The 15,000-nt window shown below is 49.9% G+C and overlaps 4 protein-coding genes across 4 annotated transcripts in view; 1 reads left to right on the top strand and 3 right to left on the bottom strand.

The window, feature by feature from the left end:
• Nucleotides 1–4,017: 4,017 nt before the first annotated feature.
• Nucleotides 4,018–7,484, bottom strand: b4galt7 (xylosylprotein beta 1,4-galactosyltransferase, polypeptide 7 (galactosyltransferase I)). Its single transcript, XM_057043525.1, has 6 exons — nucleotides 6,970–7,484; nucleotides 6,006–6,350; nucleotides 5,711–5,936; nucleotides 5,456–5,539; nucleotides 5,279–5,383; nucleotides 4,018–5,111 (listed from the first exon to the last, which is right to left on the bottom strand). Exons 1-6 carry the CDS (start codon nucleotides 7,020–7,022, stop codon nucleotides 4,956–4,958), a joined length of 969 nt encoding a protein of 322 aa, XP_056899505.1. The 5' UTR covers nucleotides 7,023–7,484; the 3' UTR covers nucleotides 4,018–4,955.
• A 302-nt stretch (nucleotides 7,485–7,786) lies between these two features.
• tmed9 (transmembrane p24 trafficking protein 9) lies at nucleotides 7,787–10,630 on the bottom strand. Its single transcript, XM_057043544.1, has 5 exons — nucleotides 10,445–10,630; nucleotides 9,558–9,658; nucleotides 9,356–9,481; nucleotides 9,077–9,223; nucleotides 7,787–8,976 (listed from the first exon to the last, which is right to left on the bottom strand). Exons 1-5 carry the CDS (start codon nucleotides 10,590–10,592, stop codon nucleotides 8,827–8,829), a joined length of 672 nt encoding a protein of 223 aa, XP_056899524.1. The 5' UTR covers nucleotides 10,593–10,630; the 3' UTR covers nucleotides 7,787–8,826.
• A 365-nt stretch (nucleotides 10,631–10,995) lies between these two features.
• Nucleotides 10,996–12,416, top strand: LOC130531497 (transmembrane protein 216-like). The gene is made up of 6 exons (XM_057043553.1): nucleotides 10,996–11,078; nucleotides 11,418–11,431; nucleotides 11,517–11,610; nucleotides 11,713–11,805; nucleotides 11,910–12,111; nucleotides 12,179–12,416. The coding sequence occupies exons 1-6, from the start codon at nucleotides 11,069–11,071 to the stop codon at nucleotides 12,192–12,194; spliced, it is 429 nt and encodes a 142-aa protein (XP_056899533.1). The 5' UTR covers nucleotides 10,996–11,068; the 3' UTR covers nucleotides 12,195–12,416.
• A 1,313-nt stretch (nucleotides 12,417–13,729) lies between these two features.
• Nucleotides 13,730–15,000, bottom strand: part of pcdh12 (protocadherin 12) — an 8,625-nt gene continuing 7,354 nt past the window's right edge. The window contains 2 exon segments of the mRNA XM_057043466.1: nucleotides 13,730–14,323; nucleotides 14,408–14,572. Coding sequence (XP_056899446.1) covers nucleotides 14,016–14,323; nucleotides 14,408–14,572 — 473 coding nt within the window. The 3' untranslated portion in view covers nucleotides 13,730–14,015.

Raw genomic sequence — 15,000 nt, 5'->3', positions numbered from 1 at the left:
GTGTGAAGATTCTCCGCCGCTCCGACGTCTGTGGACACGTCTGCAGCCACATCATCAACACGCTTCACTTTCAGGTCATTTACGCCGACTGGGGGTGACGGCGCCACGGCGCCGGGACGGGGGCCGCCTCCATAAACACCCGCCCGGAGGCGCCGCCGGTTTAATTTCTTTTATTCTAACTCGTCCTGTGGGTGACCAAAGCTACGAGGCTACACATTTACCTAGCAAAGTGGGGACATTTTGGAGTCCACAGGTGTGTTTGAGGGTTCAGACTTGGTTTGAAGGTCCAGGTTAGAGTTGGGTTTACGTTAAGGTTGGGGTCAGGGGTCAGGGGGGGGGGGGGGGGGGTCTGGGGGATGGAATATGTCTGTTAAAGTCCTCACAAAGATGGAAGTAGAAAATGTGTGTGTGTGTTTTAAGGGGAGGGGCTCCTATCTGATTCAGACCACCTGAGACAGACACCTGTGGTTTCCATAGCAATTTATCACCAGCTATGTAGCCATGCAACGGCCTCCCCCAGGTGGTTGTGGGCGGAGCCAAGCGTCAGACAGGAGGTCTAGACGACACAGAACACCTGAGATTTACGGCTTTAATGAGGAGGTCCAGACGGTGACGGTTAACAGAGGACGAGGACAGGAAGTGGAAACAAAGTGCCGATTAAATTTAACTCCAAATTATGTCTCCAAAGTCCCCGCCCCCCCACGGCTGTCAGCCAATCACAGACCTCAACTTTTTGCTCTTTAACATTTGGAAAAACGGATATTTGTTGAAGAAATTCTAACATTCCAATAAAACCAAAACTCCGGGTGGTCAGAGTTTATATTGTTGTGGTTTGGATCCAGTTTGGGAACATAAAATGACTTTATGATATTAAAGAGCTGATATTGATGCTGTGGCTCCGCCCCTTATCAATGACTCAAGCCTTGATCACATGATCAGATCTGAGCTTTGAGGCGATCGGTGATCGTTTGCTTTGGTCTGGAAGCTGATCTGACCTGTCAGCGTTCGGCTCTGATGAGCCCACACCTGGGGGGGTCTCAGGTGAGCCTGGGTGTTGACAATCCCTTTATCTGTGTGTGTGTGTGTGTGTGTGTGTGTGTGTGTGGCCCCCAGGCTCTTCCTGCAGGAGTCTCTCCTGCCCCTAACTGATGCTAACAGCTCCCCAATTGACACAATTAGCGGCTAATTGCTTCCCTGCTCGTCCCTGCTTGTTGGGTCGTCCATGTTGTGATCCAGTCTCCTCCTCCACACGGGTCGATCCAGTGGATCCGTTCCGGCACCAGTGTTCAGGTTTGGACCTCTGGGGCCTCCGGACTTCTGCCGACTCTTCGGGCTTCCTCGGAAAACTTGAGAAAGAGAAGATTTGATTTATTCTTGGTCGGTGTGAAGATTCTCCGCCGCTCCGACGTCTGTGGACACGTCTGCAGCCACATCATCAACACGCTTCACTTCCAGGTCATTTACGCCGACTGGGGGTGACGGCGCCGTGGCGCCGGGACGGGGGCCGCCTCCATAAACACCCGCCCGGAGGCGAGGTTTCACTTCATGATCACGTCAGGAGACGAAACTTCGGGACGTCTAAAGAAACAACGACAGACGTTTTCAACCGGAGGAACATTCAACGGTCGTCATGGGTTCCATCAGCAGCGCCGTTGCTACGACGACGGGATACAACAGCTAGCGGGTTAGCATCAAAGAGGCCAAGGCCGCGTGTCCAGGAGAAGACGCAGCAACGGCCGGAGGATCAGGAAACTTCGGCTAGTTTTCTGGAGTTTGTTGGAGTTTGTTGGAGTTTTCTGGAGTTTTGTGGAGTTTGTTGGAGTTTTCTGGAGTTTGTTGGAGTTTCCCGGGTCAGCCGACGGTGCCCGACATTCCCGCCGGCTGACAGAAAAGCTTCCGACGGTTTCGGCTCTCGTCTGTCCGCAGCCTCGCCGCCTTTGTTGGCCTGATGTCGAGGTTGCGATTCTTCGGCGAAGGACGGCGACCTGTGAGACAACGGGAGGGGGGGGGGGGACTGGAACCAGGTCGGTTCCTGCTGGCCCAGCTCCAGCGCTGACGGCGACCTCCTGAAACCAGACGATTCTGGCTGATTCTTGCTGATTCTGGTGATTCTGGTTGGTTTTGGTTGATTCTGGCTGATTCTGGCTGGTTTTGGCTGATTCTTGCTGGTTCTGGTTGATTCTAGCTGGTTTTGGCTGGCTGTTCTGGCTGGTTCTGGCTGATTCTTGCTGGTTCTGGCTGGTTTTGGTTGATTCTGGCTGGTTTTGGCTGATTCTTGCTGGTTTTGGTTGATTCTTGCTGGTTTTGGTTGGTTTTGGGATTCTGGATGGTTTGGCTGATTCTGCTGGTTCTGGTTGATTCTAGCTGGTTTTGGCTGGTTCTGGCTGGTTCTGGTTGATTTGGCTGGTTCTGGCTGGTTTGGGATGATTCTGGCTGGTTTTGGTTGATTCTGGCTGGTTTTGGCTGATCTTGCTGGTTTTGGTTGATTCTGGCTGGTTTTGTTGATTCTTGCTGATTCTGGTTGATTCTAGCTGGTTTTGGCTGGTTCTGGTTGATTCTGGCTGGTTTTGGCTGATTCTTGCTGGTTCTGGTTGATTCTGGCTGGTTCTGGCTGGTTCTGAACAGTCGCTCCTACCGACCGAACGACGCCGCGTCCATAAATCTGAGCTGCTGCTGTGATCGTGACAGGCGCCATAAATCAGCGTCGGCTCAGAAACGTGATAAAAGCCGCTGCTGCTCATCAGTTATTTACGAGCCGCTGGGAGGACAAATTGCTGCAGGAGGGGAACATTAGCAGCAGCAGCGGCGTGTTTTCACCTGCACAGCAGCTATGACAAAAATGCCCGAGACCAGCGCCGGGCCGCCGGGGGGGGGGGGGGGGGGGGGGGGGGTGTAATGACACACTGTCACACCTTATAACCACCTTCACACTCGTAAAGACGCAGCAACAAAGTAAACAGAGCCAAGAAGGACACAAGCGGAGCTGATGCTCAGGGCCGCGACTCTACCTGTGCAGGTGTGACAGCGTGAACTCACCCGTTCATCCGGTTTCTGCTGGAACGGCATCGCAGCGCCCCCCAGCGGCCAGGAGCCGCAACACCAACGTGAACCATTAAAAAAATTGAAATACCTGCGGAGCAAAGACACGTGCACGCGGTCTCACGTCCGCCAGGAACAGCTGCGCGCGCGCGTGGATGCGCCCCGCCGCTGGTTCGTTGCTCTCCGTCTGGCCACGCCCACTTTCGAGCTCCAAACGTAATTCATTAATGAGGTAATTAATGAAAATTCCCAAAAGAAGATAAATTAGTCGTCAGATAAGAACACATCAGTATAATTTCTCCTTTAACATAAAGATGCATCCTCCATCTGCTGCTCCTTGCTTAAGCATGTGTGCGCGTGCGTGCGCGCGTGCGTGCGGGCAGCAGTCCACCTACAGATGGTCAGACGCTCGTTCGTCTGTCACACCGTCACTGGCTGCCGCTGAAAGCTCCTGGACACGCGCACGGACGCGCGCGCGCGCACACACACGCAACACTTTCGCACATCTACTGTAGTTAAACGTTGACCCGAGGGTCAGGAAAGAGCCCAAATCCGGGCGGAAGCGCGCTACTGCCCCCTGGTGTCCGCCAGAGGAGCAGCGCCACCGGACGGAGCCTCATTCCGACCTCCAGGCTTTTATTTGACTTTTAATTAATTGGCTTTTATTTGACTACACGCGACCTAAAATTCGGAGAGGCAGATTTTCAGCTTTTTCTGTTGCAGGAGTCATTTAGTAATTAATTAGCGCCTCTCAGTTGGATTTCCTTGATTTTACGTGACAACAGGCAGTTGTGATTTCAGCTCCAGTTGGATCATTTCTTCTGTCACAGTTTTGCCAACAGCTGCGTTAAGATAAAGATAAAGAATAACACAACAATTAGCTGATAATTAGGCGTCACCAGAAACACAACTTCCTGTTTTTCCAACCGAGAGTGAAATATGACTTCTGTGGGCAGCAGAGCATAAAAACAGGGAAAACGCCGTGTTTTTATTTTATTTTATAAATATCCACTATTGTACAAATACACAATGTCCAAAATTAAAATAGAAATCAAGTCGACAATATCCCGCAATGGCGCAGCGCCCCCTGGAGGCCGGTCCGCACAGTACCAGCAGAGAGGAAAGACAATCCTACCAAAATAAGAGTCAAGGTTCTGACCGTGGCAGTCGAGGCTGACGGGAAGTCACGTGGTCGACCATCGAACCAAAATCGGCCTTTAGAAAATAATACTGGTTAAAAAAGTGACGGTAAAAAGTCACTTTGCTTTAGAAGCTTTTCAGAGGTGATTTGAAATGAGGCGAACGCCCCAAAACTGCTGCTAAAACAGGAGAAACCTCCCAAACGCACTGACGAGAGGAGGCGTCGCCATGGCAACGGCGAGGCGGAATAAAGCGTAAAGCCTCGATGGTGCACCGTACACCTTAAATAATGTTTGTGAAGAATTCGAGATGAGATGTGAGTTTTAAATTGTGGGATCAGAGGAAACGTGGATCAACTGATCCTGAGGTCCGGTTCTGGTTCGGCTCAGTTTACTGGAGAATTACTGGATCAAATCTGAATCCCATCAGGAGTCGAGACTTTCTTTGGTGAATCGTGCGTTTCGAGCGGGGAGGAAAAAAGCAACAAGATGTGGAAAAACGGGACGTTTCTCCAGGTTCTAAAAGAAAGTTCTACAAACAGAGAAAGTTCTGGTTCCCCCAGTGTGAGCGACGCTTCGACAGCAGAAACAAAAGAAAACTTGATCCGGACCCCACAGCCACACCGATGATGTCATTTCCAGCCCAGCCTATCAAAATAAAAGCAGCAGGAAACAGCCAATGAGCGGCGCCGCGGCCGGTCAGGTGATCTCGTGTCATCGTCTCCAGCCCGACACCTGAGGCCCCGGGTCACCTGTCAGAGGTCCACCAGGACTCCCCTACCCCAGCAGACACCAGGGGGTCTGGTTCTGGTCACAGCCCAGTCGGGTGTTGATGACCGTGCAGGGAGCCCCCCCGATCACCACTTCCTGTCGGCTCTCCACCTCATAACGCAGGTTAGACAGGCCGCCCTCGGGGTCCACCTTGAACTGCTCCTACAGGGACCAGAACCAGAGACCCGGAACCAGTGAGTGGAGCAGGGACCAGGAGGAGGGACTGAATTTATTTGAAAGGGATAAAAGCAAAGATCAAAGCAGACAAAAGCCATTTCTGCTCCTCGGGACGGTTGAGCCTCACTTCTAAGGGGGACTCGGGTCAGTACCTGTTTCTGGGCCGCGACCCTCTTCTGGTCCCTCTTCCTCCAGGCCGGGTCGTGTATGTGGAGGAAGGTTTTGTAACCTGTGGTAATTCCGCTCGGTCTGAACAACTAAAGGAACCAAAAACAACACAGTGACAATGTGCCGGAGGACATCCGGGCCGCTGGGAGCAGAACCCTCACCTGGAGCTGGGCTTTCTTCAGCCTCCGGTAGAACTCGTCGTCCTCGCGGCCCCACCCCCAGAAGCGGTTGGACATCCCATTGCACTGGAACAGAAGCGAATGTTCAAAGCTAAAACCAGTAAAACATCAGGAAGTGTCCAAACTTTTGCTTTCATGCATCTCGACCCCTCAATTCTAGCTCACGCCGCCTTGCTGCCACCTACTGGTGGCAAACATGTACTGCATCAGCAACAACAACAACAACAACAACAATACCATGTCGTAGTGCTTCTTGGTGAGCAGCAGGATCCCTCCCACGTACGTCTTGTAGTGGTAAAGGGGGTGGAGCTCCGGCGAGGCCACGTGGAACGGCCCCTCCTCAGGGAAGCCGTAGTCCAGGGCGTCGTTCAGGGGCAGCAGGTCCACGTCGTGCATCGCCAGGTAGTCGGTGTCGTTCCCGCTCTCCAGGTGACCCACGTTAATCAGAGACGCTCGGTTGAATCTGGGGGAACGGAGAGGACAGGGAGTGGTTGCGTTCAGCCCGGCGGTTCCAGGAGGGACCCGGCCTCACCTGTAGCGGTCCACCTGGTTGATGACCAGGATCTTGTGGCGGATCTTCTTCTTGCTTAGGAAGCCGTGCATGAAGGGGACGAAGACGAGCAGCTCCTCGAAGCGCTCTCTGAAGGGGACGATCACGGCCAGCTTGTGAGGACCCCAGGAGGGGTCGTCCGCGGCGGACGCCTGAGCCTCGGCCTGGCACGGCGGCGGGCGCTGCTGGGGGCGGAGCTGGGGGCGGTCCTCCGCCGATGAGGTCATGTCTCCCGAGCAGCTGAGCTGAAGCCAGAGCAGAGAGACGAGCAGCAGGACCGTGCAGACGATGAAGAGCTTGTAGATGGAGCACCTGGGGGACAGGAACCTGGAAGGACACGCCTCGGTCACGTGATCGCGTCTTGGCCTAGACACACTTACACACGTCAACGCATAAATAATGAGGAAAAGCGTGCACGCGAGACTCTGCTGTGGTGATGTCATCAGGTTAATGTCGCTGGAGCTAAAAAAAGGGCCAAAGCAACAGCTCGGTCCAAAGGGAACCGGCCCGGGGCGGGAATGAGCCTAATGAGCCTAATGAGCCTAGCTTAGCCGCTGGAGGGGGGGGCTAAGTTAGCTCGGGCGATGCTAAAAGCTCCCCGCCAGCTGCTGGTCCAGAGGAAACGATGGTGGTTCTGGTTTTATTCTGGAGGTCACGGTAGCGTGTGAACTGGGACTTTGAGGCTCCCAGACTCTAATGCAGCGGTGCCCCCCCCCCCCTCTTGCTGCTTTGATCAAGTAATTAAAGCAAAAACGTCTAGAATGATATTTAGATATTTGGAATCTTCCCAAGCAGCCGAACCCCCTCTGAAGGGCTGAGAACCAGCCGGAGAACCTCGCCAGTCACATCTACTCACTTCTCTTCTCGGATTTTAACGACCCAACAGGGGGAAAAAAACATCCATTGGTTTTTGTGAGTATAGCGGACAGAAGCTTCATTCTCTCACCTCCTCTCCTCCTTAAAGTAGAGCACCGGCTTTCTTCTCGATGGATACATCATCTTTGCTGATGATCACAGGTTCATTAGATCTCGCTTTTCGATCGGTCTCATCACTTTATGTTGACGGAGCCCGGACGCTCCTCCATGCTAGCCGCTTTAGCTTTAGCTTGCTCGACAGCCCCCAACGGTGATGGACGCTTAAGGCGTAAATAGGTGAGTTAAACCGGATCGTCTGGTTCTGGTTCTGTCCGCGACCCGCATGAATGGCAGCTCACCGCGACTGTACACGTAGCATGTAGCGGTTCACGCAGTCCGCTGCTCCGGGTTCAACAACTTTCATCTCGACTCCATTTTTTGTGTCAGTGAGCGGAAACGAAGCGACAATCAACCTTAAAATTCGGTAAATAGAATTTAAAAATTCTCGATGTGGAATCACACCGGTAATATTTGACGCGATTTGAGCCTAAATAGAAGCAGCACAAACAGGACGCGGCGTCGCTGTTCGACACGCTAAAGGGTCCGGGTGGAAACAATGACAAAGGTTCCTCTTACGATATTAGTCTGTTAAATTACATTAACAAAGAAATTCACTGATCATGATTTTAGTTTGGTCTTCTACAATTTATAGAAAATGTCTTACTTTTTCTATATTTTCCATAATATGAAAATGACTTTGGTCAACATTAGGAAGCCAGTTGGAATATTATTGTCATTAATTTACACAGGAAACAAATTAAAGCCATCGGCATTTCTGGCAGTTTTCAAAAAGTTTCATTAACAGCAGCAAATCTGACTGAATCAAACTGAGAAAATCTCATCAAACATTTCGTTTTAAATCCTCAGAAACCTCATCTTTATTTAATCAACATTTTGTTTTTACAGCAAATAGTTGAGTGTGTCTGACATGACTTTATAAACGTTATAAAATCACCCTGGGGAAGAATAACGATGTTAAAAATGTGACAAAACTTTATTTAACCAAGTTGACAAAAACTTATGAACATCCCAACTCAAAAATAAAAGCTGAAGTGCCACTCGTGTGTGAGGAGGTTCAGGTCGACTCCACAGCGAGTGAAGGTGAGTTTAGGTGGGACTTTAAAATCAAACCTGAGACCTTTGTTTTGGGTTATACAGTAGTTTTTCATGCAGTCCAACTCAAATCATCTCCCCCCCAACAAATTAAAAGCTTGTGAAAGGTTTCAGAGTCTCCCCCTGGTGGCTGGCTGCAGCACAAACCCCACCGACCTGCTAAAGAACAAAAACAACCTCCACACTGCAGCTTTTCCCAACATTTACCACACCGATATTGGCTCGAATGTCTGTTTATTCTTACTTTATTACTTATTTCATCTTGTAGAACGGTACATAAAATGATGGACAGGTCAGGTGTTTGCATGTTTGGTTGGATGTAAACCTGAAACTGCAGCTCTGCCTCCTGCAGAGGGTCCAACGGCGACGTGGTGCCGAGGCCGCCGCCGCCTTTAAGGTCGACGACCCCCAGAAATACATCAACAAAGATTCTCACACGTGCAGTAACAAGAACAAGCAAACTGCTTTATTTCAGCCGTCCCAGAGCCGCTGGCTTCACCTTGTGGAACAATAAACTGTAAAATCTCTCGTAGACTTTGACAGTAGGAGGGAAAAACAAACCTAAAAGACAATAAGTTGAATCGAACGAGTGTGATTTTCTGCATCATTTCAGGCTCCAACAGCAGTGACCACCGATGATCATCCCACTCCCAGTACTGCATCTTCAACACACACACACACACACACACACAACACACCACACACACACACACACACACACACACACCACACACACACACACACACACACACACACACACACACACACAGTAACTTTACACCAGCTTTTTGGCCTCAAAGAAGCTCTTGAGGTGTCTCATCTGCCAGATTCCGATGGCCACCAGGATGATGGTCTGAACGATGGACCACCAGAGGACTCGCTGGTTCGTGCTCTCGCTGGTCTGCCGGAAACGCTCCTCCCGATACTGAAGAGACAAGACACACACACGAGGAGAACATGCTGATCATCGTCGTCTTCCCTCTGAGACCCGGGCTTCTGATCTGACCCGGGACGGTGATACTGACCCTCTGGTAGTTCTGCTCCTTCTGGATCTGGTCCACCTGCTCCACCAGCTGCCTCACCCTGAGCTGCAGCTCTGTCAGCTTGTCTTTGGCGGCGATCTCAGCGTAGTTGTTGGCATGTTCACCGACCTGGATGTCCAGGTGAACTCTCTGCAACATGAATTAAGACATTAACACCATCACAACAGATTTCCCGTCAGACAGCAGCCTCACAAAGACACTGTCAGACTTTAAACGAGCTTCTAAATGTTACTATTGGTTCATGGCATTGCTCCTCCTCACCAACATTCCTCCTGCAAACAGGGAGAACTTGGAGGAGTTGGAGTGCAGACAGATCTGATGTTCTCCGGGTGTGTGAGAGGTGAAGGTGAAACGTCCCTCTGAACCGTACTGTCGAGACAGAATCACCTGCAGGCGACAGTCACGCACTTTAAACTCTGGCTGACGTTAACGGCGAAGACGTCGTTTATGAGAGAACCTTTACCTTTTCATCAGGATCTTTGACCTCCACAAACATCCCCAGACCCTGGGTGGCTGGAAGGTATTCCTCTTTCTGTTTGTCATATAGCTGAGTCCGATAGTTGCCTGAACAAACACACGAGCAGAATGGGAACGAATGGGAGAAAGCAGCAGATTCCACAGTCCCACCTCAAGATACCTCAGTCCTTGAACATCACTTCCTGTTTAATGCAGACGCGTAAAAACTGAAAATTCACAGTCAAAAATCAAATGTACTAAAGTGTGTACATGAGTGGTTGAACACAAACCAGCCATCCAACAGTTGTATACGTCCTCATTCATGTCCTATACGTTAGGTCACGTGTGAAGGCTCTTTATATATGTGTGTATCTTTAGTCTAACTGCTTCAAATATGGCCTTCTTCTACATGCAGATGAAAATATTAATATTTCTTAAGCTAAATATGTTTATGTAAATCTCAGCAGCCAAGACTCCGCCTGTTCTTTAAACCGGAAATAATGACATCACTTCCTGGTGATACTTAATTGAACAGGTGTTTGCAGTGTCACAAATGAAATCTACAAAACAAATGCATAAAATTACCGGATGTATGCCTATTGGGATTTTTCTTCAACATCTTACATGCAAACCCGACTTGAGAAAACACACGTGCTACACTAATGTAATATACGCCGAGACGTAATGTCATTCCAACTAATGGGTTTAAAAACAAACCATAACTGAGCCACCAGTTTCTGGTTCATGTTTTATTCCGGTGATAACAAAAGCCGCACATGTGCTGTAAGAAGCTTCTGTAAAACAAACTAAATCTGTGTGATTGGCCAACTGGATGAAGTTAAAGAGTTAGCCGTTAGCATTAGCCGGTGGCCAGCTCCGTGTCCAGACACTCACCGATGATCATCGTTTCGTCCGGAATCTCCTCGATGAAGCATTTCTTCTCGGTTTCTCCGATGTGGAAGTACAGCGAAGAGACAGCGCTATAGAAAACATTCAGAAGCAAAACCGACGACAAGCACGACCGCATCCTGAGTGGCACCATCTTCCTACCGGGAGATCGCTCGACTGCGCCTGCGCAGAAACAGCAGTGCCACGTAAACCATCGCGTCGCTCTGACCAATCAGAGAGCCGTATAGGGGTGCTGGTACTTGTAGTTTTTAGTCCTTGCCTCGTCTATCCCAACGGTATCTAGCAAAAGAATTCAAAAGAACACTTGTTTCATATTGGAGAAACAATCAGGAAACGCCTTTGGATCAACATCAGATCAAAGTATCTAAGAAAAAGTGTATAAGCAATAAAAGTAAGGGATTGGTGGGGCCGTTGTATTAACGGAGGCTGAGGGACTAGAGATGCATCAACACACACAGTTTCTATACAATCTTATTCTCATAACTATAGTAACTGCTACATATTAATGAAGGCGATGTTACTCGATCGGCCTTTAGGGGGCAGCACCCCGCCCTAGTGTCAGCACACGAAGAAGAACCTCCCTCCAAGCTGTTTCCATGGATATCCAACATGGCGACCGGTGAGCGCAACCTTCCTTGTTCATAATAAAAGATGCCCACAAACATGTGCTTGTTTTAAGATTAACCTCCGGGACAGACGCGCTTGTGTCCGAGGTTAATGTCCGTTTCACGGGCAGGAAAACGCCGCAGGAAACGAAACGTGGCAAATAGTCGTTATTTTCCTTCGATGCGGTAACTTTATATACGCTTCATGATGTATCACTATAAGATCAGAGCTGAATGCACGCGAGTTCGACTGGAATTATGTTGAATGCGAAAATGAGTCGCCCACAGTAAAAAGTAAAGGAAGCCGGCTGCTAATTTCTACTAAGTTTATGCTGTAAATGTGTCTGTTGCAGGCAACCAGACCGCTGTATCCTTCACCCCCCACACACACCTGTGTGAATGCGTGTGTTCCTCGACTCCTCGACTCCTTGACTCCTTGACTCTGCCCCCAGCTTACATCGACTCCTCTGCAGGTTCTCCTCTACCTCAACCAATGGTTCTTTGCTGCCTTCTACCTGGTGGAGGTTCTGATCTTCATCTATAAAGGTCCCTGCGGCTCAGAAAGTCCTTCTCCTCCACATTAACCAGGAAAAAACACACTTCTTTCACATTTATCTTTTAAAAAAAGTAATTCTTGCTGGGTCGTAGGGCTCTTACTGCCGTATCCATCAGACAACCTGGTTCTGGATGTGGTTCTGATGCTGCTCTTTCTCGGACTGGAGACTCTTCGGATCTTTTATGGTGAGACCATGTTTAAAGCAACATGAATCTGAGGCCATTCCTGCTCTCAGATGTTCTGTATTTAAATAAGGGCGACCTTTGTGCGTCACTCTGCCCCGGCCCAGGTTGGAAGGGGAACCTGTGCGAGCGCTCTCTGGCCTCCTGCCTGTCGCTCTTCCTCCTGGTTCCGTGCGTGGCGCTCGCCGTCTACGTGCTGCTGCTGCAGACCTTCGTCCTGAGGGTCGAGTTCATCCTGGCCGCCGTCCTGCTCGTCTTCTACGGGCTGGAGTTGGTGCTGGGGCTGGTGTCTTTGTTGGCCTTTTCAAGGTGAGCGTCTGCTGATTCGTTCCTCCTGATCGGGACACGCTCGCCTTCATTCCGCTCTCCTGACCAGGTCACATCTGTACTGAAGAGAACATCAGCTGGAGAGCGACCGGTGCTCCCTGTTTAACCCGGGAACGTCTGGATGAGGAACGTGGAGCGGATCCGGTAGCATCGTGGTGGATGAAGATGAAGATGAAGACGTCAGCTCTGTGCGGGCGTGAAGACGGAAGCCTGGTGATAAAAAAGTGACATTTATTTGTGAATAAATCTTTATTTTCATGTTTTTATATTAAAGGAGTTTACATTAATTTCTGTGTCAAACTTCTTTATTAAAAGATGACAATAAAGTGGAATTTAAACTATTAAAATGGAGGAAATGTTAAAAGGAAGGAAGCTGTAAACGTTGTTAGAGGGTAAAACTATAAACAGATCTAAACATTGGGAGGAACGTATTTTAAACATTAAAACTTACGCATTTATTTCGATATTTAACACACTGCTGCAGTTGGCTGAGGTGACCAGCAGGTGTCAGTGAAGCTCCAACACCAGCAGCTCTGGAGGCCCCGGAGGAAGAGGAGCGTCACAGATGTTCGTGGTGATGAAGATGAGAGGAAGACACGGAGAGGAAGAGGAGGCGGCCGTGGCGTCACTTCCTGTCAAAACCTTTCACGTTCACACATCCAATAATTATATGTGATCAAGTTACACATGAACCTTAAGGCTTAAAATCAGGTGTAAAGAGCCAATCAGGAGCATTGGGGGCGGGGCCTGCTCAGGTGGACCTCTGCTTAGCTTTTATTTAGTCTTTTATCCCCCATGAATAAAAATGAAATTAGAGTTTTATGAGCTTCAGAGTCTCTCCTGACATTTATACGAGCTCTGCTCAACTAAATTAGATTTGTGTTCACGGCAGCACGCGGAGGAAGAACAAGGACACAAACAAACAGGCGGCAAAATGTAACAGATGCAGAAAAGCATGATGGGAGCGCTAACGGAGCCGCCGCCCTTCATGCTAATGAGATGGAAGAACAGAAATCAACTCAAATGAGTCCAAGAAAGTCCTAATGACAGAAGGAGCAGATGTTAGCGGGGTCTGACAAACAGTCGTTAGCGGTGTCAGACCGTTAGCACTGGCAGCCACCGAGCTTCCGTAGACGGCGTCGATGATGGCGCCGCATCATCCATCCATCTGTCCTAAGGTCGGTTTATAGTCATCTGTCTCTAAATCCACATCCTTGTTTTCTTAATGATGATCCATTAAATCATGACTGCAAATAATTACAAATTCCTCCACAACTGTTACTGTCAGTAAATCTCCTCTTGACGGCATTTATCCTGCCTAAAGGTCAGCTGACCAACTTTTGCAATTTTATCAATCAACACACACAAAAAAAGGTGAATTAGTAACTAAAACCTTCACATTCTAATGTTTTCACATTTTCTGTTGGATTTTATGCACATTTTTGTTACTCGAAAGGGGAGCTGTAAATCAGCTGCAGTGCGCCCATGTGAACACCAGGGGGCGCCAACACCGTTCTTTCATGTCTGAGGTGGAAACATTAAACCTTGGTCGGTGATGGAATCGCGCGCGCGCGCGCACACACACACACACACACAGACGTGGATTTTTAACTGTTGTTTAATTGAAAAAGATTACAAAACCAACATTAATATCAGCATTTCATAACGTGTTGAAGAGGGTTTGTGCACGGTCCTGCCCCCCCGGAGAGGAACAGGTCAGGATTGTGGTCTTCCGGGGCCACGTCCCTGGCAACAAACCCCTCTTCTTCTCCACATTCGGCTCTTTTCTGCCGTTCTGTATCATCGGCAAGATCATAAGAAGGAATATTTCATCGAACTTTTCATATTTACATGTTTGTGTTGATGTGTTTTATTGCGTAATGCCTCTAAAACCCCTTCAGTCTTTTCCAGTGTTCAGCCTCAGCCGTAGCCCCGCCCTGTGGTCGCCCTGTGGGCGGAGCTACCGCCGGCCTCTGCTCAGCATTCCCAGAGTTCCTTGCTGCCTTGGCTGCAGCCGTGGTGCCGCTGCCATCCAGGCCCAACGAGCGACGGTACGCCGCGGAGAGCCGGTACAGGACGTCCGGTGGCGGGCCCGGGTGGGCGTCGGCCTTCTGCGTCATCAGCATTTCAAAGAGGGTGCTGACCTCAGACAGCAGGGCTCCGCCCAGTGGGCCGTCCTTGTCCGGACTTTTACCTGGGGGGACAGAGAGGGAACTTCAGGTTCAACTGGAAACTTCCCTCTCCGTCGTCTCCTCACGGGATTCAGTCAAATATTTACCGAAGGTGGAGAAGGACGAGGAGTCCAGGACGTCCCGGGGAAGGAACCCGCCCTCCGGGGACGGAGGCCCGTTGGGGATGAAGACGTTGTCGTGGTAATCGGTGGCGAGCGGGAGCGACAGCCTGGCCATCCAGGCCGGATCGCCGACATCTGCGAAGAGATCGTCTGCAGGGACAGACGGAGGTTAACAGAGTCGCTCGGTCCGGGAAGGAGACGGATCGGACGGTTCTGACGGAATTGTGACGGAATTCTGACGGAATTCTGACGGAATTCTGAATTCTGACGGAATTGTGACGGAATTGTGATGGAATTGTGATGGAATTGTGACGACTTGTCAGTTTTCTGAAATCACGACGTCACCGGGACATTGAAAATTTCAGTTTTGTCTTCGCTGTTTGGAATTTTGGAAGAACTGAACTTCCCGAGTTTGTCTGTGATCCGTTTTAACTCCCCAGGAAGAAGTTCAGGAACTCACGCGGCGCTTTTAATCAGTCGGCCGTCAACGCGGCGTCCATGCGCTGCGGACGTGACAGACCGCCAACAACGCCGCTGCCTCAACCCTCCCTTTATCTGACCTCACTTCCTGTGATGAC

This window comes from Takifugu flavidus, chromosome 9 (assembly GCF_003711565.1).
Source record: "Takifugu flavidus isolate HTHZ2018 chromosome 9, ASM371156v2, whole genome shotgun sequence".
Classification (NCBI taxonomy): Eukaryota; Metazoa; Chordata; class Actinopteri; order Tetraodontiformes; family Tetraodontidae; genus Takifugu; species Takifugu flavidus.
The sequence above is the reverse complement of the archived record's forward strand: the minus strand, read 5'-3'. Positions and strand labels throughout refer to the sequence as shown.

What these genes read in the sequence shown, in the direction of transcription:
- tmed9 (XM_057043544.1), bottom strand. Translation starts at nt 10,592, where the DNA reads ATGGTGCCACTCAGGATGCGGTCGTGCTTGTCGTCGGTTTTGCTTCTG. An exon ending in GGACGAAACGATGATCATCG is followed by an intron (nt 9,659 to 10,444) that starts GTGAGTGTCTGG and finishes GTGTTTGTTCAG; the next exon opens with GCAACTATCGGACTCAGCTA. An exon ending in TGTTTGCAGGAGGAATGTTG is followed by an intron (nt 9,224 to 9,355) that starts GTGAGGAGGAGC and finishes TTCATGTTGCAG; the next exon opens with AGAGTTCACCTGGACATCCA.
- b4galt7 (XM_057043525.1), bottom strand. Translation starts at nt 7,022, where the DNA reads ATGATGTATCCATCGAGAAGAAAGCCGGTGCTCTACTTTAAGGAGGAG. An exon ending in TGAAGAAAGCCCAGCTCCAG is followed by an intron (nt 5,384 to 5,455) that starts GTGAGGGTTCTG and finishes TGGTTCCTTTAG; the next exon opens with TTGTTCAGACCGAGCGGAAT. An exon ending in GGGTCGCGGCCCAGAAACAG is followed by an intron (nt 5,112 to 5,278) that starts GTACTGACCCGA and finishes TGGTCCCTGTAG; the next exon opens with GAGCAGTTCAAGGTGGACCC.
- LOC130531497 (XM_057043553.1), top strand. An exon ending in TCTGATCTTCATCTATAAAG is followed by an intron (nt 11,611 to 11,712) that starts GTCCCTGCGGCT and finishes GCTGGGTCGTAG; the next exon opens with GGCTCTTACTGCCGTATCCA. An exon ending in GACTCTTCGGATCTTTTATG is followed by an intron (nt 11,806 to 11,909) that starts GTGAGACCATGT and finishes GCCCCGGCCCAG; the next exon opens with GTTGGAAGGGGAACCTGTGC.